Here is a 27,776-nt window from a genome sequence, read left to right on the forward strand (position 1 = left end):
ATAATGCTGGCCAAACATGTGGTCAATCTGGGTAGGTAAGACCTCATATCTAGCTGATAATGGCAGACTAGAAAAGAAACCGAATGAAAGCCTCCTGTCCTTCCCTTTCTCCTGCACCTCATTAAGTTGCCTACAGTGGAGTTTAAGGCTTAGAATCAATGCCTTACCGGAAAATCACCACAGTCCTTAACTTTATCTCTGTGTACACCATTTAACCTTAGAGTCTTAGAACCTTGGCATTGAGGAAGAAATCTTTAATTCACCCTTCCACCTCATGTCAGAGCCCTTTAGCATGAACTGGCAACTGAGGCTCCATGCTTCTAACAGCCTAATGTCCTAGAAATTCTTGTTTGTTTATATTTCTTCCTGTTTTGTTTTGAGTTTTTGTTTGATTTGATTTTGAAAGGAAATAAAACTTGAGACATGTGATTCATGTAATTTATGTCAAATAGCCCAAAGAGTTGTTTGTGAGCTTTGAAACCTGGGGCTGAGGGCTGGAGAGATGGCTCAGCGGTTAAGAGCATTGACTGCTCTTCCAGAGGTCCTGAGTTCAAATCCCAGCAACCACATGGTGGCTCACAACCATCCATAATGAGATTAGATGCCCTCTTCTGGTGTACAGCTACAGTGTACGCATTAAATAAATAAATAAATCTTAAAAAAACAAAAAAACAAAAAAACTGGGGCTGAGAACTTAGCAGAACAGGCCAGGACATGTCGTTACATGTCCTGACTGGCCTGGTGCCTCCCTATCTCCCGCCCTTCTGACAGTCTGTTGATGTTTAAATGGACCAATCATGTGAAACCGTGCCAATTCCTCCCCCCCCCCAGCCCCACCCCTTTTCTATAAAAGTCCCTAGCTTCCAAGCCTCGAAACTAATGCCTCCTGCGTGAGATACGTTTTGGAGCCTGGAGCTCCGTCATTAAACTACCTTATGCTTTTACATCAAGATGGTCGCCTGTTCGTGATTCTTGGGTGCACGCCGAACAGGAATTGAGTGGGGGTTTCCCCACTAGGTTCTTTCAATTTGATTTTGAAACAGGACTTCTTTGTGTAGCCTTAGCTGCCCTAGGACCAGCTCTGTAGACCAGGCTGGCCTGGAACTCACAAAGATCTGCCTCCCTCTGCCTCCCAGTGCTGGAATTAAAGGTATGAACTACCACATCCAGCAAAGATTTGTTTATTTTGATTTTATCTGTATGACCATTTTCTCTCCATGTGTTGTGTATTCAATGACAGAAGAGGCCAGAAGAGGGCGTCAGATTGGCCAGAACTGTTTATAACTGGTTATGAGCTACCATGTAGGTATTAGGAACTAAACCTGGGTTTTCTGCAAGAACAACAGCAAGTGCTCTTTCTTCTCTTAACCACTGAGCCAGAAGTCTTTTTTTCCAGGGTGTCTCATGCCTGCAATCCAAGTACTCAGAAGGTTGAGGCAGAAGGATTGTCATAAATTCAAGGTCATCCTGGGCTACATAGTAAGTACTAGGCTATTCAGGGCTTCATGCTGGATCCTGTTTCAAAAAAAATAAATAAAACAAAACTTGGAAAAAAAGGAAAGAAATCCGCCCCCTTACCTTAAGGTATGTTTACTAGGCTGATAGATCCAAAGGGGAAAATTTCACTTTCCATTCACAATACCCAATTATTTGGTTGATTTTGGTTTTCTGAAACAGGGTCTCCCTATGGAGCTCTGCTTGCCCTGGGTCTTGTTAGGTGAACCTCAAATTTGCTGTGATTCTCTTTCATCAACCTCTCAAGCCTAATTTGCCACACCCAGCTGCACAAAGCCTGTAAATTCTAGAATGATGCTATGTAAAGTAAGAGCAGAGCCTGGGTGCTGTGGCTTGCACCTCTAATCCCAGCAATCCATTCAGGAGGCTAAAGGGAGGGCCTTGAATGCAAAGGCAACCTGAGCAGCACAGCAAGATCCCCTCCTTAAAATAAATATGACCAGTATGAGCAGACAACTGTACCAATCCATAGCTTATACTGAGGCTTGATAAGAGAGTTAAAGATGCTGAGCACAAGCCTTTAAACACGTCTATAACACGCTGACATTGTCACGACACCCAAACGTGTGTTCAGAGGACTCATCTCAACAAATGGTATCTATGGAATAGCTTGGACACAATTGAACTTGTACAAGACCTGTGGAGCTCATGCCACCTAACAATTACATGCAATGCAAATTATTTTGAAAAGCATTTGCTGAAGATCTCAATGGAAGACTCCAACAGGTCCTAGGGTAGGAAGCTAACTCCTCTTTTCTCTTTTTCTGGGGTCAAGAGAGAGTGAACCTGCTGCCTTGGGTAGGGACAGGAAGCTGTTCCCACTAATTCCTAGCTGTATGGGGTGAAGAGGAGGGCAGGAATTGGTGGCCAGGTTATCAGGCAATAACAAACTCAGTCCTCAAGCACGCGACTTCCAGCAATGCAAGGAGCTTCCTTTGTTTTGAGAAAACAAGAGCTGCAAGAAGCTTTTCCTTGACACGTTCATTCGTGTCTGGCTTTAGCAGAGTGCAACACCCCTACCCCCAACACACAAATAGGACAGTCTTGGCCAGTGACGGATAAGCCAGCACCCTGACCACAACCCCTGTTTGCCCTTCCTTTTCCACCACTTCCTCAGTTGCGGGGCCACTGTGGGGACACAGGTAAATGGCAGCCTAGGTCACAGTCAAGAACTTCACCCCCAATGACCCCGCACCTCGTCCATACAATTCTCTTAATGCCCTTGCAGCCTATGTTCTCTCCCCAGTATTGCACTTTTGGTCTCAGGCCAAAGGTTCTGGCCGATTCTCTGGGGCTGTAGGTAAGCTGAGGCTCAGCATACCTCTCCAATAAAGACCATGGCATGTTCTAGCCAACTAAATCCCAAGCAGAGCTACCCAAGTTCAAGAAGAACACCTGAAGTTTCACCAAAATATTCTGAGTGTGTGTGTGTGTGTGTGTGTGTGTGTAGCATATGTAGAGAACAACTCTCTTCTCCCACCATACAGGCTCTGGTGATGCAGGGATAGTCACCAGGCTTGGCAACAGGTATCTTCACCCACTGAGCCATCTCACTGACTTTCTATCTCTCTTTTTTTTGTTGTTTGTTTTTTTGTTTTTGTTTTTGTTTGTTGTTGTTTTGTTTTGTTTTCTGAGACAGGGTTTCTCTGTATAGCTCTGGCTGTCCTGGAACTCACTTTGTAGACCAGGCTGGCCTCGAACTCAGAAATCCGCCTGCCTCTGCCTCCCAAGTGCTGGGATTAAAGGCATGTGCCACCACGCCCAGCTTCTATCTCATTTTTGAGACAGTGAACCTGAAGCTCACATTGGCTAGGTTGGCTGAGCTCTGAGGATCCACCTGTCTTTGCCCTCCTGAGAGCTGAGGTTAGACACATGTCACCGTACCTGGCTTTTTACATGGCTGCTAAGGATACAAACCCAGATCCCAGGCCAATGAGAGTTCAGCCAGTAAATGTGCCTGCTGCCAAGTTTGATGGCCTGAGTTTAGAGTTCCCATGGTGGAAAGAGAGACCTAACACTCTCAAGTTGTCCTCTCTCCTCCACATGTGCACCCTTTCCCCACCCTCCAACATGAATAGATGAAAGAATGCAAGTTCAGTCCTCGTGAGTTTGCCCGCTGAGCTTTCTCCCCAGCCTCCTACAAGCTTTATGTTATCAAAGAGTCAGTAATATGCTAAAAGTTCTGTTATCACTATAACCAAAGTATGCAAAGCAATGCACCTGTTTATTTGTTGTTTAATTTGGTTTTGGAGGGGGCGGCTACATAGTCCCAGCTGTCCTGGAACTGTCTTTACCAAGCTGGTATCAAACTCACAGAGATCCACTTGCCTCTGCCTCCCAACTGCTAGGATTAAAGGCGTGCACTACTATGCCCAGCTGTACTTTTTCTTGATGTAGAATGCTGTCAAATCTTCCAAGCTTCCAAGGATTTAACTGGAGGGAGGTGGCTGGGGGAAGGCTTAGGACTAATCACTAAAAGCATCCAACAACACCTGGAAGATTCTCACTCTTGAAGGTGCAGAGTAAGTCTTGACATTTCAGACTCACATGAAAGTTCCACCTAAGGCCAAAGACTGCCAGACAGGACCTGAGAATCAGGGCCAAGAAGGTAAAACTCTTGGAGGCTAGCAACCTTCCTTCCCACTCTGGTTAATCAATGGATCTTACTCTATACTCTGATGGCCCAAGAGCCCAAGTTTCTGTGAAGACTCATTTGTCCAGTAAGGGGAGGGGTATGGGGGCGGGACTCCCCCCACTCCAGGCCTCTTTTGTGCCAAAGAAGGAGGAAACAGAATAAGCAAAATAAAATTCATAAAGCAAAGCAGTAATTATGGTGTGGTCAACAAGAGGCAGCTACTCAGGCCCATCATTATGTGGCTAAATTTAACGCCCTGCGAGGCCAGGGGAGCCATGCGCCCCGGGCACCGTGTGTCCACACAGACGCCAGCTCTGCCACCTTCACCCGCTCAACAGCCGCCAGGGTTGCCAGAAAGCAGGTCACAATTTTTTTTTATAGTCTGTTTACTAAGATGCTGTTTTTACTGCCGGCGCTTCTCTCATTTTATCTTTTCCCCTTTTCCCCAAACAGACTGGCCTGTATTTTCTGTCCTGTTTTTTTTTTTCCTCCCTCTCTCATTGCTATTTTCAGAACTCTAATTTTATATGGTATGTCCTTTTTTTTTTTTTTTTTTTTTGTAAATATTTGCCATAACTAAGCCAGGCACATCCAGTTTAAAAGACTTCGTCCCACAAAACATCATACCTTTAACGATATGCATCTCATTAGCTTGCCTCATGAAAGGGAGTATAGAAAAAAAGCAATTCACAGACTCTCTCACTTTTTATATCTAGAGAGACCTATATTTATATGTGAGGACAAGCTGAACACTGGCACGGGGAGCCCTGATAGGACTAGTACAATGGCCATTTGATTCAGGCTTCCAGCCTCAGGAATGGTTTTAGGAGAGTTCGGCTCGTGGTCTACGTATTGCTGCTGGTCCACCTGGGTGGTTCTGAGAAGTCAGTACAGCTAGAATACTCCCTGGTCATTAGGGCTCTCTAGGACCAGGGAGAATTAAAAACTCTAGATCCTAAACTGTCCAAAATAGAAGAAAACAACAGAAAGCAGACGGCCACAGATGTTCGGTCCGTTCTCTGGCCAATACAGTTACAGAAAGGCAGCTGTGAGTTAAGAGAGGGATCCCTCCCAAGTTGGAACTTCTACACTGCTCACTTACTATCCAGGACTTCTCTAGACAGGCAAAGCCCCAGAAGTGAGGGAGGATCGCTCACTGTATGTGTGAGGTTCAATGAAACTTGTATAAATGAATCTGCATCCTTCCCTGAAGAAGGGCACAGCATCCAAAAACCAACCTCCAAACATCTGTGACACTTTTAAATTCAAGATACAATTAGAGGAACACCCCCTCCCATTTTCAGTGTTTGTAATAAAAAAGTAGGGGAACCAGAAGGAGCAGGCGGGCTATGGAGATGGCTCAGCTGGTAAAGTGCTCACTGTGTAAACACAAGGGCCAGAGTTTGATCCCTAGCACCTATGTAAAAAGCCAAAAACAGGGCTGGAGAGATGGCTCAGTAGGCAAGAGTGCTGACTGCTCTTCTGAAAGTCCTGAGTTCAAATCCCAGCAACCACATGGTGGCTCACAACCATCCGTAATGAGATCTGACACCTTCTTCTGGTGCATCTGAAGTCAGCTACAGTGTACTTATGTATAATAATAAATAAATCTTAAAAAAAAAAAGCCAACAACAGCGACACACACTCAAAGTCCCAAGACAGAGGCAAGTGAGCTGGCCAGCCAGTCTGAGCCAGTCTGAGTGAGTTTTCAAAAAAGGGGGAGGAGAATGATTGGTACAAACACTCAAATGTTGACCTCTGGCTCCTCCACAAAGATCTGTGCACACACACACACACACACACACACACACACACACACACACACACACACACACACACACACACACGGCGGGTGGGGGGGGAGGCAGTAAGGAGGCTCATTGTGAGAAGAGTCACAATGAATGAGAAGGTCAAGAGAATAGAATCTTTAGCATGGGTGGAGTTAGGTATGTCAATCACCTGGCCAAGAGGAACTACCCCTCAGGGAGATGGACTACATCTAGGAAAGTGGGTCCCCATGAAGGTGGAAGATCATGTATTTTTCCTCCCCAGAATTCTGACCCCTAGCATGTTTCTTACATAGCTGTAGACAAGCTGCTTACATCTGCCCACTTTTCTAAATTACCCAGAAGAGGGATACTTCCTTTTTCTCTCTTCTAAGCATGCTTTCTCTCAACACTTTGACTCCCCTAGCATGTGGGACTTTCTTACCCTTTCTCTGGAGCTTCCTTTCCCCCCACACGGCTGCCCGCTGCCCTACAGCTCATTTCTATGCCAGCTTAACACTAACAACATGGCCTTTCTCCTGCTCTCCTCCATCACCCTCCTCCAGGCATTACAGAGATTTAGCTTCCCTGCCCTGTGGTTTTCTTTTAAACTCCAATAAAATTGTCCTCAAGCTTCTACTTGAACCCTTTCTTAAATTCCTTTATTAATGAGACCAAGAACACCAAGAGGGGACCGACAACAATACAAATGAGAAAGGGAGGCAAGCCTAAGCATGCAGCTCTGGTTACCCGGAGCCGGGGCTACAGCCCATGGGTTCAAGGACATTAGGGACAGGCTTCCACTGAAGATAAAAAGGAAGTGATAGGGGAGGAAGAGAGCAGAAGAGAAGCTGGGGTAGGAAAGAAGTGTGTGGATTGGAAGGTCTTTCCTGGGGGTTGAGATGACTTTGTGGGTAAGAACACTTTCTGTGTAAGCATGAGGAGCTGAGCTAGAATCTCCATCACCCATGTAAAGGCCAGGTGTACTCCCCAACCCATGCATAGAGTAAACAGGGACAGGCTGGTCCCAGGACCTCACTGGCCCACCGGCCTAGTCAAAACAGAAAGGTCTAACATCATTAACCTGGTTTTTGTTAGTTCATTTAGGAATGAAGGCATTTAAAACATTTATTTGTTACTACTTGAAAATTATGCTCTTCCAATAACCGAAACATCTTCAGGGGTTGTTTTCCCTGGGAAATTGAATACACAGAGAAAGCTACTTGCTAAAACCAGAAAAGGTAAAAAGTAGCAAACAGCTTTAGCGGGAGTTCTCATACATTGTATGAGCTAAAAATGTGTTGTTACCGTGTATCAATCTTTCCCAAAATGCTAGACACATAAATAGTTATTCTTTGGCTTATCTTTTCTGTTACTACATGCCCATAGACATCATGAAATGTTTTTCCTAAATTACATATAAGAACATTAAACAATTTCACTCTGCTCTCCCTGTAGCCTCTTAATGGAACACTACAGCTTCCACTAACTGTTCTTTCTTTAGTTAGTTAATGTTGTTATTTGGGACAGGGCCTCACAATGTAGCCAAGGCTAGCCTCAAGCTCATGGTAATCCTCCTGCCTCAGTCCATCCCCAACTGCAAGAATTATAGACATGAATCATTACAACTAGATAACTAACTGTTCCTTTGCTCTTTTTAATTTTTAAAATTACATTTATTTGTACATATTAAATGTATGTGGGCACATGTATGCCACATGTGGAGGTTGAAGAACACTTTGTGGAAGTAAGTTCTCTCCTTCCTTTGTGTGGGTCTTAGGAATCAAACTCTGGTTGTCAGACTTGGTATCTTTACCTGGCGAGCCATGTGATCAGCCCTTAATCACTTCTTCTTTAAATCAACATCTCCATGTGCTGCCCCATTCTTACCTTTACCTGTACTGAATTGGAAGGGGCTCTTGGAGTAAAGATTCTAAGAGATCAATATACAACATCAACATTTCTCAGAGTTTAAGTGTAAAATTAACTGGACCAAATGAGCTCTTAAAGAATTCCCTTAAACCATCATGTGACAGATAATATTGACTCTCCCCTTGACAAGATCTAGAATCACCTAGGAGACACACTTCTGGATGTGTGAATGTGACAGAGTGTCTAGTTTGAGGTAGGAAAACCCACCCTAAATTGGAGCAGCACCATACCATAGGCCAGGCCATGGGATGAATAAAAGGGAGAAAATCAATTGAACATCAATATCCATCTCTCAGCACTTCCCGAACATAGACGCAATGTGAGCAGCTGCCTCACGCTCCTGCTGCCATGTCTTCCCCATCAAAAACAAGTATAGAAATTTTTGTAACAGCAGCATCAGTGATACAGGAAAAATCCAATATGCTGTAGGAGTTCAGAAGAGGAAGAGTATCACTCAGACTCCAAATTCTGTCCTTTCCACTATTTCTAACACACACACACACACACACACACACACACACACACACACACACACACACACACACAATCATGCAATCATTTGACCCTCTTTTTTTTCTCCTGTACTACTATAAGGAGACCCTCTTGTCTCTCTTTTTAGTGAAGGATGAAGTGGATGCCCTTAGGGAAGAATTTTAAATTCTTGAATGAAAATACTGCACTTCTCAGGGGAAAAAAGATAAAAGTCCGCATAAAACTAGTCATCTACGTTCAAACTACCACCTGTCCCTGCATGCCCTACGTATATCCCACAGGTGACCCCACAGACTGATGCTCCCATATTTCCCCCCTGCCCTTTTCCATAATACATTCCTCCTTTCCACCTTTCCCCTTTGCCTTCAAATGCATGAGCCTCCCTATTTGATTTTGGCTAACCCACTCTTATGGTTCTCTCATTTCTTATTTGTTGTGAAACTTTTCTGACAATAGATCTATATTAATTATCTCCTTGGTATTATTTATTGATCCTCCTTGAACTGCCTACAGTTTGCAGAGACTTTCCAAAGTTATACATTTCATAAGGTTTGTTCTTTGTCAGTCAGTCATTCTGGTGGTCTCCCTCCTACATGTGGCACTGTGGCTCATCCATCCTCTGGTGAGGACAATAGCACAGGACCTGATTCAAGGCAAATAAAGGTGAATCAGCGTAGTGACCTTAAATGAATCACTTCCCTCCTGATACTCTGCTATTCTATCTTTATCATGAAGACAATAGCTGTGCCTGGGTTTGTTGTAAGGATTCTGTGGAAGGTTTAACTGAGAATGGCTCCCATAGGCTCATATGTCTGAATGTTTGGCCCTTAACTAATGGAACTGTTTGGGAAGGAGTAGGATGTGAGGTCTTGTTAAAAGAAGTGTATCACTGTGTGGTAGGCTTCAAGGTTTGGAAAGCCCACCCTGTTCCCAGTTGGTTCTTTCTACCTTGTGATTGTGTCCCAAGATATAAGCTTCAGTGCTTAGTGTTTGAGTGGCATGCCTGCCTATCTGCTGCTACACTCCCTATCACAGTAGTCATGACTTACCCTCTAAAACCGTGAGTGCTCAATCAACTCTTTCTCCTATATGTTACCTTAGTTATGATGCCTCTTCAAAGCAATAGGAAAGTAACTGAGACAAATTCAAAGCTATGGCTTAGATGAAGAAGCAGTATGGGGTTGGGGTCTAGTAGACACACACATACACATACACACTGCATATTTTATATAAGAGGAACTTGCTAGTTCCCCTTTTGTGGCTATCTACCACTCTATCCTGACTCTCTTTATCCCTAAAACTTCCTTCACAGATTCCTGTTCCATCCAATGATGAAAGTTCCCCAAGCCTGGTTTGAACTCACAGAGATTCACTTGGCTTTAATCCCGAGTTCTGGGATTAAAGGTATGTTTCACCATATCTACCTTATAGGTCCTTATTTCAACGCAAGGATATATGAAGACGCCTTATGAAAATCCATTAGTTTACAGGCTAATTAAAATATATTTTAAAAGGAGTTTGAAAGAAATGCCTTTTCTGGATGGACAATACTGCTCCCAAAAGGTATAGATTATTAAATACAAATCTCAGTACCAGGCATGGGATACACCCTACAAGTTATTGGTTAGGGAAGCCCCAGAGGCATCCAGAAGAACACAAGTGCTTGCCGTCACTCTTGGTTGTTCACCATAACTATACTGTAAAACCATGTTAACTGTTATATATCTATATTATAAGACTAAATTACTTAAGACATATTCTCTTTGCATGCAGGACATAAAGAAATCAACCTTGAACTGATCAGGAAGCTGGTTCCCTGCTGACTAGTTCACATAGTGTCAAAAGGCACTATACATGCTGCAGGGGAAGAGAAGTGTGGTTTTAACTAGCACTAGACCCTGCATGCTACACAATACCAACCTCCCCAGAAGCTGTAGCTACTGGTGCAGCAGCAACATTGATGGTAATGGGGGTAACTAGCCACTTCACGAGAAGCTCTGAGCCAGAACTCACCAGCTAAGTGCTCCTAGATTCCTGAGGTTGCAACAGATGCCAGTAGGGAGGCCATTTCTGAAGTGCAGTTATGATGATGGTAGCTCAGGGCAGTGATAACCACAGTGAGATTATGGTTCCTTTCTTTCAGGTAGAGCCAATGGCACTTTCTGAGGGACTGGATATAGGGTATAAGAGGATAAAAACCAAGGCTGACTCCAAGGTTTTTGGCTCAGTTAAGTGAGATTCAATTTAATTAACTTAAATAGGAAGGTGATGGTTCTTGGAAAAAAGCAACTTGGTGCATAAGAGTATGGATTCAGTTTGGGAAATACTGAATGTGAAAATGTCTACAATCTTTCCACACAGAAATATTTATTGGTTTGTTGCTTATTTGCATTTGTTTTAGGAGTTGTGCAGGCTTTTTGCTTTGTTTTGTTTTATTGAGACTGGGTCTTACTGAGTAGTTTAGACTGGCTTTAAGCTCACTATAGCCCAGGATGACTTCAAACTCCATCACCCTCCTACCTTAGCCTTCTGAGTGTTCAGACTATACCATGTACCAGCACTCCAGGCTGTCAGTGGCCTGCTGGGCCTGCTGGGCTTGCTGGGCTAGCTGAGATGAATGACAGTGAGGGGAGATAAGACCATGGACTGACTCTGAGGGCAGTCCCACAATTCAGCCATGCAGCAGCACAAGCTTGTGAGAAGAATCAAACAGTGATGTTGTGGGAAAGAGAGGACGGGTTGTGCTGTAGAAACCATACTAAGAAAAACTGCGGCACCTTGGCACATCCATGTAATTCCAACTCTTGGGAGTCTAGGGGAGGTTCATGAGTTTGAGGCCAATTTGGCCTCTGAGGGCGACTATCTCAAAAGGAAAAAAGTGAGGAAAAGGACTTTCCAAGCACCATATAGGAAAAATCTAAATGGAGAAGGGTTGGCCAACTCAATTTTCCCTGCCTCTTTTCTTGATATCTGGATCATTCCATATGACAAACAGTCTGGAGAAGGTTATAGGAATAACACCATGGTCTGTTATGTCTGAAAGAAGAGCTAGCTGAAGGAAGGAAAGATCAGGGCCCACAAAGGGATAATACAGAAAACAATACCAGACAAATGAATGAGATGTGTCCAAGCAGGAAGCTATAACACTTTAGGTGTATAAGTTCAGGGCACCATGATGGAGGATCAAGATGAAGAGGTAAATAGGTCCAGTCTTAATAGCATACAAGGAATTTGGACTTTACCCTACATGCCACTATAAGAACCACTAAAGGACTATAAGCAAGAAAGCAAGACAATCATGTCTCTTTTTCAAAGAGACTATTCTGATAAATGTAAATTTAACTGGGAAGCAGAAAGAGGATGATGGGAAGGCAGGTAAGAGGGCAGTTGCAGCATCAAGCCAAAAGGGTATCAGCTTATCTAAGGCAACAAAAGCTAGACTAAAGAACAGACTCCATGGTGGTTGGTGAGTCATAATTGGAAATGAAAACCAAGAAGAAAGCAGCAATGCAGGTGAAACCTCAGTTTCTGGTTTAGGGAACCGATGGATGATGGTTTAATCTACCAAGGCAAAGAATACAAATAAAGAACGGGTTTAAAGAAAGAAGTAACTAATTCATGTGGAGCATGCATTAGAGGCACTGATACCTACCAGTAAGATAGATATCCATGTGGAAATATCAAGGATGCAGAAAAAAAGCATGGGTCTATATGACATGGTGCTCTAAAACTAGCTCTCAGTGGTTTACAGTGCTGTTGGGACTAGGCTCTCAATGAGACAACCCAGAGGAAGGGAAAATAAATAAGATCTTGGATCTGATCCTGGGTACCATGAACATTCCTGACACAAGGTTTTTTGGTTGTTGTTTTTTTGTTTGTTTGTTTGTTTGTTTTTGTTTTTTAAAAAAAGGAGACCCATCCAGAGAAAACAAGGAAACCCCCTGTAGATGCATGTAACAGGAGAGCAGTTTTCAGGTTGCTCCTGAGTCTCCCCAGGTCTACCCAGTGCTTCTGACATAAACTCAAGCTTAGGAAGAGCAGCAGTGGGTAGCTTTTTAATGTCAAGTAATGCTCTAGAATGCTGCAACTAGACTACAGCTACGGCTACATTTAGGATACTGAGTCAGATCAATGTCAAATATCAAACTTCTTAGCTAGTATATCACACCAAGGAGATTATCTAAGTGTCCCGAGACATTCAAAGTACAGCAACGGGAGATGTTGATGTGTTGGCTATCCTTGTGTAATGTCTGAGAAGAGAGCTACAAAATCCCTATCTCTGTAAGGGCCCCCACCCAGAGAAAGCCAACAACGTGCAGTTGCCCAGGTTTTGGTGTAAAGGGCTGATTCCTAGCCAGAGGTTGCCAGCTGCAGAGGGCGGGGCTCTATTTTGGGCTGCCTGCTGTCGCTGAGCCTGTCCGAGTCTGGTTTGAGCAGCATGCAGCCCCAGTGACTCACACACCCATGCTAACCGCCTGTGGCTCAGTGGCATGGCCTCAGAAAGCCAACCTCAGGCCAGCTCCCTCCTCACCCTATTACACTGGGATAAATAAATAAAGAGCCCGCCAGCAGCCACACAGCCTGATAGCAACCAGATGGGGAAAGAAAGGCATGGGCAGGGCCAGGGAAAGGAACTCCTCCAACAGAACAGCTGTAAGGGGCTTCACCAGCCTGTGCTCATCCGTAACACAGTTATCCTGCCATGTGTAACAGTCCCCAATTCCTCAGCTTCTCTCCCACACTTAAAGATGCCTCTCAGCACTTTAGCCCCAGCCCCTGTTACGTCAGGCAGAAGCAGGTAGATCTCCAAGAGTTCAAGATCAAGCTGTTCTACATAGCAAATTTCCCCCTTAGTTGGGTCACTAGCAATTGGTGTCCATATGTTCTCTGAAAATGAAAAGTTAGAGGTTCTTTATCTTATTGTATTTTGTTTGTTTGAGACAGGGTCTCTATGTAGTCCTATCTGGCCTGGAACTTGCCATGAAGACCAGGTTGGCCTTGAATTTGCAGAGATCTGCCTGCTTCTTCTACCTCCTGAGTACTAGGGCTAACTAAAGGTGTGCACCTGGCTAAGTCAGAGTTTCTTAAGGGAAGAAGTAAAGCAAAAACATCAAATATGAGGAAGTACCCCTGTCTAATGGTTAAATATCTTCTCTAACTTTAGCATCCTAGAACTCTCTATGCCCTCCTGGCCCTGTACTGTATGTGTCCATGGCCTCTTGCCTAGCAGGATTTCCAATGGGAATAGAAGTAGCCCCAGGCACTGACCGCATGGCCCTCTGACACTGGCCTGGCCTCCTTGCCTGTTCATCCCAACTGTCTCCCTGGTTTGTTTATTTTCTATTCCATGTTGCTTATTTTGATGGCACATCCTTTCAATCCAGTCTTGGATGACCTCCTGACCCTTTTATGTCCTGTTTATAGGACCCCAGGCAAGCATAGTAACTGAAAAGATACTGTAGCTCTACAGTCCCAGTACAAACCTTTCAGTTCTAGCAGCTACATGAGACATTCTGAAGATAGTACAGGCGCCCTAGAGGTCCCAAGAATTCTCATTACCCAAGCTCCCCTCAACAGAGCATACAGACTTCAGCCACTTACTGCTGCAGCTCAGTTTCCTTATCTTCAAAATAGAAATCTGAGACTGGAGGGATAGCTCAGAGAGCAAAAGGCCACCAACCCTGATGGCCTTGATCCTCAGAACACACATGGTAGAAGAAGGCTGATTCCCACAAGTGCTCTGAACTACACTACAAACACACACACACCCCATACAGACACACAGATATACACATACCCCACACAAACAGGCACACACCCCATACAAATAGACACACACACACACCACAGACACACACACACCACACAGACACACACACACACATACACACACCAGACAGACAGACATACACCATACAGACAGACACACATACCCCCCCATACAAACAAACAGATACACACATACACCATACAGACATACACCCCATACAAACACAGACACACAGAGAGACACACACACACACACCATACAAACACACAGACACACATACCCCATACCAACAAACAGATACAGACACACACACACACACACACCACATTTTGTTTTACAGAGTCTTACTATGTAAGCTGCTTGGTACTCACTGACCAGGGTGGCCTAAAGCTCATGGTAATCTTCCTGCCTCAGCCTCCTTATGACTAGGATGTTATAGCCATGAGCCACACACCTAACTCAGGTGCTATGTTTTGGAACCAAGTGCTCTAATAATTCTGGTCCTCTGAGAGCTGAGTGGAACACAGCCAAGACTCACAAAGTTTAAAAAAAAAAGAAAAAGAAAAAGAAAAAGACTTGAAAGACAGGAAGCTGTAGCCTTCTGGTATTTTTTAATTTATTTGTTTTTTTTTTAACTCTCTGTGTGTGTGTGTGTGTGTGTGTGTGTGTGTGTGTGTGTGTGTGTGTGTGTCACAGGACAGTTTGCAGGAGTTGGTACTCTCCTACAATCATGTGAATCCTGGGTTTGAATGCAGATCATCAGGTGTGACAGCAAGTGCTTTTACCCACTGAGCCAACTATCTGATCTCTCTCTCTCTCTCTCTCTCTCTCTCTCTCTCTCTCTCTCTCTCTCTTTCTTTCTTAGATTTATTTATTTATTTATTTATTTAATGTATATGAATACACTGTAGCTGTCTTCACACATATCAGAAGAGGGCATCAGACACTTTCACACACAGATAGTTGTGAGCCAACAAGTGGTTGCTAGGATTTGAACTCAGGACCACTGGAAGAGCAGTCAGTGCTCTTAACTGCTGAGCCATCTCTCCAGCCCTTCTTATTTTTTTAACAATTAGTTCTCACTATGCAGCCAGAACTGGCTTTAAACCCATAACAATAATATAGCCCACACCTGCCTCCAACTCCTGATCCTCCTTACCTTAGCTTCCCAAGAACTGGAATCCCAGGAATGTGCTTACCTGGGCAGCTTTTATTTTCACACACACACACAGACACACACAGACACACACAGACACACACACACACACACACACACACACACACACACACACACACACACACACACACCACCCTTTCTTGGGTGGCACCTGATTCTACATCCTTTCTCATATCATTCTACAGGGCTCTCTCTTCCATGACAGCATTAAAATGATAAGCCTTCAGTTTTACAAGTAAGATAATAGCTGTTCTGAGGGAAGTGATTTGTTCCATGCTATAAAAATAAACCTTGAGAATAACAGGAATCCTCAAATACAATTCTAATAAGCAATACAGTATCCATGGGACACACTGCCACAATTTTCACAAGATCCCCTTTGCACAAATGTATCAAAATAGTCATTCAAAAACCTGAGACCTTACTACTTCTAGCCACTGTCCTCCATGTAAAGGATATAGAAATGCATTCGTCTAGTCCTTGCTCTCAGACATGCCCACAGGTCAGTACAAAAGAGAGCCACAGTGTCTCTGACATAGAAACAGTGAGCCATAAAGTAGAGATTTAAGCTACGCACTTTAGTAGCAGGGAAGGATTACCCTTACAGGAAAGGTCTAGAAAGGTCTCCCAAGAATCTGCAGCTATTGCTTAAAAAGATGAATAGAAGGGATCAAGGTGGATAAGGAGAAGGCACTGGTCACTCTTGACAAAGGGAAGAATGCATGCAAAGATACAGGCAAAAGAAAGTATCACTTGGGAAAATTAAAAGACATTCCACATTGCTAACACAGAAAGCATATAGAGTAAAATGTGTAGAAGCCAAGCTGGACAGGTGTGAAGCAGGAGAATTAGCAGAATTAGCATTGTACTGCTTCCCTGAGTCTCTGAGGCAGGGAACTAACACATCATTAACCTCCCCTGGACTACATTAACCTCCCCATGTTCAACTTAATAGAGAGAAGAAGCCACTGAGAAAAAAGTGACCTAGAGAATCTCTTACAAATTCTGTTTAATATTATCTCTTTTTCTCCCGTAAGATTAACACCTGGGGCCAGCAACATGGCTCATTGGACAAAAGCACTTGCCACATAATCCCAGGACACCACGCTGGAGAGGGAGAGCCAGCTCCTGAGAGCTGTGCCATGTGTGTGTTCCCACTCATGTGCACATGTACATACAATAAACAGAACATTGTTAAGCTAACTCCTACTAAGCCTCAAGACTTTGCATGTGTGACTCCTCCTGCAAAGCATTAGTTTTCCAGTGCAAGGACAGAGCAGCCAGCTCAGTTTTTCTGTGAGAGAGTCTGGATATGAGCGCTCAGCCAACATTCAGAGGGAGAACAGAGGCTTCTCAATCAAGCACACTCACGTTATGCCCCCCAGGGGAAATGCTAACTTTCCCATCAAGAAAAAGTATAAGACATAGACTCTGTCCATAAAAAGCTTGCTATTAGTCTAGATGGCAAGACAGAAATATGAACAATCCATACCTAGTATTATAAAGACATTGCTTACTTTTATCCTAACGTAGTAGTGTGGGTAACTAACATGTACAGTTTTAAAATGGAGCAACAATACTAAGGTACTACCCACATAACCAACAAGTTCCAGAAGAGTCAAGAAGGGAAAGACCAATATTGACTGGTATTATCAAAGGTCACTATTATTAACACTCCCACTGTTTGGCATCCAGTGAATATTCCTTTTGGCAAAGCTCAATCCTTAGAAGGGAAACCTAGGCAGAAGCTTCTGACAGGCCACAATTATCTACTCCCCATTCATTCCTGTGCCAGTCCCTTTGTATAAACACTGTGATTTTCCACAGCCTACTATGCCCACAAGACAGTCCCCAAATGGTAGCCCTGAGCTTTTTACACCTTCCTCTATTGCTAGATGCTAAAGGCACCAGACAACAAATGACCACCCTCTACTAATCCAGATCTCAGCAAGCAGAAGTGAACACTGGCCAACTGACCTTCCCAAGGCTGCAGAATTCTAAAGGACACCCACATGGCACCTTAGCAGAGATGTTAAGTAGGAAAAGCCCACTTCCACCTTCTTCACTCTTTCCTCCACCTTCTCTACACACATCTCAAACTTCATCAAACTTTCCACAAGCAACTTTTTCAGGCAAAGGGCTTTCCAACCACACAAGCCACCTAACGCCCAAAATGCAGGTTGCCACCCAGGCATTCTGCCCAAATTTATAGAAGGAGAAAGGAAACAACAAATACCCTACCTCTGCCATAAACTGTTCCAAGAAAGAATTTTCTTCAAATGGCTCTGTCTTCAATCGACCTGTAATTAAGAAGAGATAGAGAAAGGAACATGAGCCTAAGGATAAGCTTTACACTGACCAGATGATAGGAAGTGGGGCTTCTAGGGAAGGAAGTCAGAGATCTGACATCCACAGAGCCCTAGGCCCTCAAGAGGAGGGTTGAGGGAATGTGGATAAACAAAGGGAGAAGACTGGGGACAGTTAGCAACAATGTGCAGCGCAGCATTTGCTCTAGAAGATTGCCCTGTCACAACACAAAGGTTGCATAGAACTTTTATTCTAAAACTAGAGTTACAGGGGCTTCTCCGCTCTGGAGAGTATGATTTTGAAGAGTTGTTGGCACCTTTCCAAAGTCTTTCTTCATCACTGCCTAGGACATGTCTGGACTTGGTTTTGGCTTTTACTGGCCACAAAGTCCCCAGCCAGGTATGTAAGGCAGACAGAGGGGACATCTAGTATAAAGTCCCCAGCCAGGTATGTAAGGCAGACAGAGGGGACATCTAGTATAAAGTCCCCAGCCAGGTATGTAAAGCAGACAGAGGGGACATCTAGTATAAAGTCCCCAGCCAGGTATGTAAGGCAGACAGAGGGGACATCTAGTATAAAGTCCCCAGCCAGGTATGTAAGGCAGACAGAGGGACATCTAGTATAAAGTCCCCAGCCAGGTATGTAAGGCAGACAGAGGGGACATCTAGTATAAAGTCCCCAGCCAGGTATGTAAGGCAGACAGAGGGGACATCTAGTATAAAGTCCCCAGCCAGGTATGTAAGGCAGACAGAGGGACATCTAGTATAAAGTCCCCAGCTGTTAAGAGTTTCTAACTAGAAAGAGAAAATTTTATTGTTTGGGGGTTTTGTTTTGTTTGAAACAAGGTCTAATGCACCCCAGGCTAGCTTTGAACTTGCTGTGTCACCAAGGATAATGTCCTGCCTCTACTTGAGTGCCTCTACCTCTTGAGCTGTGATCATATGCTATGTCAACATTCCCACTTATGGAGTTCTAAGTTTCAAACCCAGAAGTTGGTGTATGCTAAGCAAGCACGCTACCAACTCATCCACATCTCCAACTCAAGAAATATCCCTAATACAAATTATATTTCCCTTTTCTAAGACTCTTGGACTCCCCACCCATTCCTCTGAGAATGCCCTCTTACTTCGGCTCAGCACAGCCCCACTCTCCTGGTAGGCCTGGATCTCAAGGTCCTTCATCCGAAGCAATGCTGCTAGCTCCCTCACATGACTCTGCAGTGCCAGGCTCACACCCATCAGAGGATGAATCAAATGCTGAGAGACCTTTGATGAAGAAGAGCCCTCAATTAGCCACCAACAGGTACTCATAAGGTACTACCAAACACTGCATGAGCTACTAGAAGAAACATACTCAATAATAAACATTTTCACAGAACTTATAATTTCATAGACAAGCAATTCATGTACATGAACATAAACACAAATACAATATTAAATTTACATATTAAAGAGGCCAAGAGATTTTCTTTGTGGTCCAGATATGGAATGGGAAGGATAAAACAAGAATATAAATGGACAGAAAAATATACAGTTCTGATTTAAAGAAAAAGAGATAGGACAGTATTTCTCCACTTTTCTAAGGCTGCAACCCTTTAATACAGTTCCTCATGTTGTGGTGACCCCCTGACTATAAAATTATTTCATTGCTACTTCATAACTGCAATTTTGCTACTGTTATCAACTGTTATGCTACCATTATTAATATAAATATCTGATATGCACATCTGCAGAGCCCTAGGCTCTCAAGAGGAGGGTTGAGGGTATGTGGATAAACAAAAGAATAAATATCTGATATGCATGGTACCTTATATGCAACCCCCAAAGGGGGTCACAACCCACAGGTTGAGAACCACTGATATAGGGGCTGGAGAGACTGGTGGTTAAGAACATGGACTGCTCTTCCTGAAGATATGGGTTCTATTCGCAGAGCCAACATGATACTGACAACTGTCTGTAACTCCAGATCAGAGGACCAGGCATTCTCTCCTGGCTTCCATAGGCCATACATACACATTGTACAGAAACATACATGCAGGCAAAATACCCATACATATACAAAGATTAAAAAATATTAAAAATAACTAAGTAAAACTAAAAGGGTGGTCTTGTTGAGAAGAGGAAAGTGCTACCTCAACTCTCAACAGAGATAAGAGCAGAAGATCCAAGGAATCCTCATGAAAGGGATGTGGCTTTAACAGTACACCAACAGGAGAAAAAGAAAACAAAAAACAGTAGAAGACAGAAAGCCATCAAACTCGATCTAGGTATTTATTAAGAACCATTTCAGGGCTGATAAGAGGTCAGGGTTTTAACCTATTCTCAAAATACACAGCAGAACTTAAAATTATTGTAAAATAATAATAAAAAGGGCTGGTGAGATGGCTCAGTGGGTTAGAGCACCCGACTGCTCTTCCGAAGGTCCAGAGTTCAAATCCCAGCAACCACATGGTGGCTCACAACCATCCGTAACAAGATCTGACTCCCTCTTCTGGAGTGTCTGAAGACAGCTACAGTGTACTTACATATAATAAATAAATAAATCTTAAAAAAAATAATAATAATAATAAAAAACAAAGCCAGCCAGTTACTAAGCCCACTCCACACAGAAGGATGCAGGTACAGCTTTGTTACAGCTCAGCTCCACTGAGAACGCAGACAATGATAGACAGCTATAGAGTCACATAAGTCACCTATGCACGGTGTCTAGAGGCTAGGTGCCTGTGGCTAGAGGCTGTCATCAGCACCAAGGGCACTGAGCAAAAGAGACCCCTAGATCAGGGGCCAGCAAGCTTTCTCAGGGAGCAGATAATCAATATCCTCACTTTGTGGCCCACAGAGTCTCTGCTGCAACCACTCAACTTCACTGTTGTGGCAAGCGAAAGCAGCCACAGACAGTATGTAAACAAACGAGATGGCCATGCTCCAATATAACTTTACAAAAGCCGGCAGCAGGCCAGATTTAGCCTGCTGGCCATAGAATGCTCATCTCTGGCTAGATCTAAAAAGGGAGTACTTTAGACAGGATACCCCATGGCAGGCTTGAAATAAGGAAAAGGTGACAAGTGTGCCATCAGAGGTGCTGTGCAGAGTCACCTGGTCAGAATCCCAGGGGATGATTCTCCAGGCACCTGCGTCCTCACTTTCCATTAAGTCTCTAAAGACAACTAAAAGCACTGCTTGTGGTGCAGCTCAGATTCTAAGGAAAAGACTTTTCTATGTCAGGAAAGAAAAAAGGCTAGCTGTGGAGATATAGGTGGGCAGATAAGGGCAGCAGCTTCTTGTATCATAATCTAAAAAAAGTCTAGGCGTCCTGGCACAGGGTGGAAAGCCAGAGTCAAGTCTAGTTGTAGATAACTTTATTTTTGGTCACCTGGTACATGCCAACCTAGTACTGAGTCCTATCCCAGGCCTCAGAAAGGACTTAGGCCTCCAAGAAGCATTGCTCAGAACTCCTGACCTGTGAGATAGCTCAGCAAGCTGCCAAGCTTGGTGACCTGAGTTCAGTCCTCCAGACCCATGTGGTAGAAGAACTGATTCCTTCAAGTTGTCATCCAATCTCCACATGCACATTATACGCTCATGCACACACATAATAATTAACTCAATACAGTGATTAAAACTCTATGCTCTAAAAATAGTTTTGATAAGTTTGGTCCTGGTCAAGGTAGATTAGAAAAACAGTTGAATAATTGTATGCAAGCCAACAGAGGTTTGGTGGATTGAACTGAAAATAATTATCATTGCTAACCAAGCAGCCACAGTGGCCATTTGGTGGCACCCCTCAAATAACAGAAACTCCTAATGTTAATAACCAGTCTCTCACCATGGTGGGCTGTGGGGGAGGGGTACCACCTTTGAGGTACTAAATATAACATCATGAAACATGGTGAGGAATAGTTCTTAACCAATGCCATGTCTATTGAAATAGGATACTGGCCTCAGGCAACTGCATGATCTATTGGACTTCAATATCTATATACAAAAAGGAGTTTCTAATCAGGAGGTAGTTCAACTTCTCAAATAATTTCACACCACTCTGAATTCCTGAGCTATAATTAATTTCATAACTACATGAACATTAAAAATGATTTCTCCTAGGCCTGAGAGCCTTTTTCTGTTTTCAAGCTTAGATGAATGCTGGTTAGAAGTCCCCAAAATATGTATTAATGACCATAAAAAGACTAGTATACAAATAAGAAATAAAAGACACACAGCCATATGGAAAGATCAGTGTACCTCCAAAGGCACAACAACAACAACAAACTGTACAGTGCTTTAGGTCAGCGACACCCCTTTCATTCAAGGAAAGCAAAATATGAAGACATTCCATCACAAGCCAATGCAGCCTGAACCCACTGGGAATGAGCTCTGAGGCATCTGCTTTTGAAGAGCTCCATGATAGGCCAGGAACTGTGATGGGTACAACAGAGGTTGCCACTCTTCCCTAGAAGGGGGACACCTCTAATTCCACCCCTAAAGCCTCTGGCTTCCTATAGAACACTTAAGAGCCCCAGGCAGGAGGGAGCTGGCCTAGATATCACATCCTATCAGACATTCCAGTTAAACCATCATAGAATGGGGATCAGGAGACTGGCTCCCGGGGTCAGCTCTGCCAGCATCTCACATGAGCTCGGCCTTGGATGAAGGAAGGGCATGTTGGCCATTGTCTCCCCCGCCCCACCACAATCCTACAGTGATGCTGCTCATGTCCACGTCTTTAACCCTAAGTGCAGAGCTGTCTTATATTTGACAGATGGAGAAGCTGAGTCATAAAAAAGTCTGTACTAATTCAAGGTAATATTCTGAATAATCTAAAGGTAGTAGGGTTGATTGTGAATTTGTCTGCTTGTTCCAAAACTTGTGTTCTTCCTACTACTAAGAAACTTGGGGGCTGGTGAGATGGCTCAGTGGGTAAGAGCACCCGACTGCTCTTCCGAAGGTCTGGAGTTCAAATCCCAGCAACCACATGGTGGCTCACAACCATCTGTAACAAGATCTGACGCCCTCTTCTGGAGTGTCTGAGGACAGCTACAGTGTACTTACATATAATAAATAAATCTTTAAAAAATAAAAGAAAAAAAGAAAAAGAAACTTGGGGATGTGACCCCTGGGAAACATAAACAACCAAAGGGGTGACAAATCTCAAAGTGAAAATACAAAAATATCAAGAATTATATTAGATGCATACCTGTAACCTCAGCAAAAAGGGAGGCAGGAGCAGGAAGATCACAAGTTTGAGGACAATCTGAGCCACACAGTGAAACTTAGTCTCACAAGCACAGAGGCAGGAGAGATGACTCAGTGCTTCAGAGAACTGGCTGCTCTTGCAGAAGACCCAGGTTTAGACCCCAGCACTCACATGGTGGCTCACAACCATCTGTAACTCCAGGAAATCTGATGCCCTTCTGGCCTCTTTAGGCACCAGGCATGCATGTGATGCACATACATATAGGCAGGCAAAATACTCATACACATAAAATAAAATAAATAAGTCTAACAAAAACATTTAAACACGAACAAAAAGGCAGGAAAAGAGTTATATTAGACACTGGAAAGAACAGACAATAGGAAACAAGGAGCAATGAAGAAAAAGCTGTCACAAGTGCAGACAGATGCAGAATCATGAAGCAGACACCCAAAGCCTTATATATTTCACAATTCCTACAGAGAATTAAGAACTCTTAAGTTCCCAGAGTTAATAACAAGGTGTAGTGGTTCATATTTGTAATCTCAGCATGTGGGAAATGAGGCAGATGGGTTTCGAACTTGAGCCGGGCTACTGAGTAACATGCTATCAAGGAAAAAAGAAGAGATGGCCAAGGATGTGCCTACAAGGGTGTGGAGAGTGCTTGTCTCAATCTCAAATGCGGGGGACCAGGTCGCACCCCTGTAATCCCAGGACTAGGGAGATGGAGGCCAGAGGAGGAGGTTTAAAGGTCCTCGGCTACAGGATGATTGTGAGGATGGCCTGCACTATGTAAGACTCTACCTCAGGAAAAAACAAAAAAAAAACAAAAAAACCAATGTGGGGGTGGGGGGATGAATAAACAGAAAGTTGATCTCAGTAATTGCTTTAGAAGGAAAACAGCGCTAGACAGAAAGCCTGCTTGCTTGTTTCCTAGACTGTATACCTTTAGGTGCTGCTTGAAATGCTTGCCTTTGGCATGAATTACCCATTCAAAAAAAAAGTAAATGAAAACTCTCACAAGAATGAGTAACAAAGCTTCCAACCGCATGACCTCACAGACCCGCCTGAAATAGTGGCCGCCTACAGCCCTGATAGTGTCTACCAGCTCTAGCTCCTTCCCTGCAGCCCCGGGGTTCCCCTGGGATAAGTCTTCTCCGTTTAATGATAAGAACTTAATCTGAACTTAAGATATACTTGTTAACCAATTGTTCTATCTAGTTCTCAAGAAGTCCTTTGCTGGTCTGGAGAGACAGCTCGTCCAGAGGACCTGAGTTTGCATGTCAGCATCCACTTTGGGTCTGTATATCACATGTCTCCCATAGCCGACCAAACCTCCTCCTCCTCCAAACACTGAAGCTTCTTTCCCAGGACAGCAGCTCCTTAGCTGGAAGACTGCACTAAAGGATTAGCTTCTCCTTTCCTTTTCCTTCAACACTTTTATCATTGTTCAAGTGTTGTTTATTGCCCTCCACCCCAGAGCTGGGGCTGATCCTGGCCCAAGCTAAACAAGTGCCCCAACACTGAGCTATACCCCCTGTACTTTTACTCTGTACTTTTGAAAGAGGAAAATACTAGAGCCCGTTAACCTTCAGGAAAGCTATGTCCCCACAACTTTCACACTGTTCTGAATTTGTAGGACTATCTAATACATGAAGAGACTGGCTATTGCTAGGAATTCTCAAAGGCGGTCCAAATGGTGAGATACCAGAACAAGCATCACTGAGGAAACAGTGCCCTCTGCTGTCACCTACGGAAAAAATCACAGGTTTTAAATGATGGTGAAAAATAAAAAATCTTCCATCTAAAGTAGGATGGAAGGTTTCACAAGAAATTCAATTAAAGTCAACAAATTGTTGCTTACTACCCAGCAGGACCTGTGGATGGGCCTTGGCAATTTCTTCATAAAAATCGGTCACAATAAGGCACACCTATAGTCACCACTACTTGGAAAACTGATGTGGTCAGTTGCCTTGGCAACAGTAGAGCCCATCCTTAGTTGGGGTATAGCTCCATGGTAGAGCGCATGCCTATGAAGCGTGAGGTCCTGGGTTTGATCCCCAGAACCACAAACAAACCTGTGATGAATGATCAACTCCAGCACTCAAGTGCAGCTTTGCAAAGTTCCAGACAAAAATACATAAATAAATAAACACCAGTAAACAGTCTCTCAAGAAGTCCTTTGCTGGGCTGGAGAGACAGCTCTGCCACAGGACACAAATTTGGGTGTCAGCACCCAATTTGGTTTGAGAGTTACAGCACCTGTTACTCCAGGCCCAAGAGATCCAACATCTGCCTCCCCTGTATACAAACTCCCACATAGAAATACACATAATTACAAATAAAGTATTTAAAAACAAGCCAGTTCTTTGTTCCCCATAGTGGATGTGTGTAAGCATCACAATGTGATCACTGATGCCAAATGATCACACTGCCTACAGTACTTCAGGAACACTATATCTTGAAGTGGGAACTAGAAAATACGTTTGCAGATTGTTCTGCGGCCAACCTGAGCCCCACATTTCTTGCAGAACACTGATCACTGAGTGCTACTGAATACAACAAATAGTATTTGTTGATTATGAAAATTTGTTCCTTTTTAAATATATATTGTGAATATCCTATAATTTTCTTAAGTTCTTGGGTTATTTCTTGGAAACTAAGACAGCGGGGCTGGAGAGGTGGCTCAGCAGTTATGAGCAACATTTGCTCTTCAGAGGAACTGGGTGCATTCAATTTCCAAATACCCACATGGCACCTCACAACCATCCGGAGCTCCAGGTCCAGGGGGTCTGATGACCTCTTCTAGCCTCTGCAGGCACCAGGCACACATGGGGTGCATAGACACATACGCAGGCAAAACACCCATATACATAAAATAAAGTAAAACTAAAACCAACCAAGCCTTTGAGAAGAAATGTGTGAGCAGATCTATGTGGGAAAAGGAAGCTGGGAGACTTGTTCCTTGTTCTGTGATACTGGGTCTCACTGTGGAGCTCTGTCTGGCCCAGAACTCACCATATAGCCTAAGCTACCCCCAAACTTGTGCTCTCCCTGCCTCAACCTACAAGTACTGAAATTACAGTCATGTACCTGGCTATATTTCCATCATTCTTTCTTTTTTTTTTTTCCTTAAAACAGTTTCTCTGTGTACCCTTGGCTTTTAGGAACTAGCTCTGTAGAGCAGGCTGGCCTTGAACTCAGAGATCCACCTGCCTCTGCTTCCCAAGAGCTGGGGTTAAAGGCGTGCGCCACCATCTCCAGGCTGTTTTCTCTTATTCCTAAGTAAATATCTATAGAAAAGAATGACTTTTAAAAATTGGGAGGCAGGAGAAATAGTTTAGTCAGTAAAGTGTTTGTTACACAATCATGAGGACCTGAGTTTGAGGCTCCAGCACCCACATAAAAAGTGATAAGCACCTGCTTTCCTACATTAGTGAGGCAGACAGGAGTATTTCTGGGGCTTGGTGGCCAGCCAGTCCAGCCAAATGAACGAGCTCCAGGTTTTGTAAGACTCTGTCTCACAAAACAATGTAGAGAAGTCACTACCGAAGACACCCGGGCAGTGGTGGTGCATGCCTTTAACTCCAGCGTGGTCTACGTAGTGAGTTCCAGGACAGCCACACAAAGAGATCCTGGGGAGGAGGCGAGGGACACCTGATGTTGACGTCTGGCCTCTCCACATACTCTAACATTCTTGCACACGCACATGCACACGCATGAATTATTCTCCAAACTGACAGTGTCCCCTTACTCCATTCCCATCAGCTACAGTGGATATTTGGAGGAAATTTGAGGCTTCTAGTTTAAGTTTGGTTTTTGTTGTTGTTGTTTAGGCTTTTATTTGTTTTTCTGAAGACAGGGTTCCTTTGTGTAAAACTCTGGTTGTCCTGGATTTCACTCTGTAGACCAGGCTGGCCTCAAACTCACAGAGATTAGAGGTGTGGGCTACCACTACTGGGCTAGATGGGATTGAAACCAAACATACTAAATCCAAAGTCAAAGTCAGCCTTTCTTTTCTTTTTCTTCTTTTTTTTTCCTGGAATTCTCTGTTTACCAGGCTGGCCTTGTGATCAGTCTGCCTCTGCCTCCTCAGTGCTGGGACTAAAGTCAGTTATCACCATACTTAGCAATTCATTGGTTTTTGAGACAGAGTATCATGTAGCCCAAGCCACACTCAAACTCACTATGTAGCTGAGGATGGCTTTGAACTCATGGCCCTCCTGTCTCTATCTCCCTAGTGCTATGATTACAGATATGTATAGTCATGCCCAGCTTTCAATTTCAAAACTTGCTTTTTGGTTCCTTGGTTGGCTTTTTTGTTTTTCTGAGACAGGGTCTTACTATTATATAACTTTTGCTGTCCTAGAACTTGCTACATAGACCAGTTGGAAGTTGACACAGGAGGATTGCTTCAAGTCCAAAAGCTTTATAATATAACTCTTAAAAGAAAATCAAGAAAAGTGTGCATGGTGACAACATTTTCCAAAGGCAGAGCAGGCAGATCTCTGTCAGGGCTACACTAAAATCCTGTCTCAAAAAAAAAAAAAAAATCAAGAAAAGCCAGGGATAGACTCCAGTTGATAGAGTGCTTGCCCAGCACAAAGCCCTGGGTTCAGCCCTCCACTACTGCACAAACTGAGCAGGGTGGTGTATCTGTAATCCTAACACTCAGGTAAAAGGATAAGGTCATTCTAGCATAGCCTGGCATACTTGAGACCCTGTTATTAAAATAATAATATTGGATGAAGTCACCAAATAAAGTATGCAGATCCAAACCCTGCTCCCTTTGCAAAACAAGACTGTATCAGTCAAGAATCTCCTTAGCTTCCTGTACAGTCGGGGAGATGATGATGGTGATCATTATTATTATTATTAGAAAAGAATTTCAAACAAGGTTTACAAGAAATACAAGGCACCCAGATCTTTACCAGAAGTAGCTTGGATCCCCACCAGTACCTCATATCTAAACTGCACTTACCAGTGAAGAACTAG

The 27,776-nt window shown here is 43.6% G+C and overlaps 1 protein-coding gene across 1 annotated transcript in view; it reads right to left on the bottom strand.

Moving 5' to 3' along the window:
- Nhej1 (non-homologous end joining factor 1) overlaps positions 1-27,776 on the bottom strand; it is a gene marked incomplete in the record, with an annotated part of 157,881 nt that overhangs the window by 60,435 nt on the left and 69,670 nt on the right. Inside the window, 5 exon segments of the mRNA NM_029342.4 lie at positions 17,529-17,587; positions 18,721-18,873; positions 20,907-20,923; positions 20,926-20,927; positions 26,996-27,007. Coding sequence (NP_083618.3) covers positions 17,529-17,587; positions 18,721-18,873; positions 20,907-20,923; positions 20,926-20,927; positions 26,996-27,007 — 243 coding nt within the window.

The sequence above is a fragment of the Mus musculus genome, chromosome 1, assembly GCF_000001635.26.
Source record: "Mus musculus strain C57BL/6J chromosome 1, GRCm38.p6 C57BL/6J".
Lineage (NCBI taxonomy): Eukaryota > Metazoa > Chordata > Mammalia > Rodentia > Muridae > Mus > Mus musculus.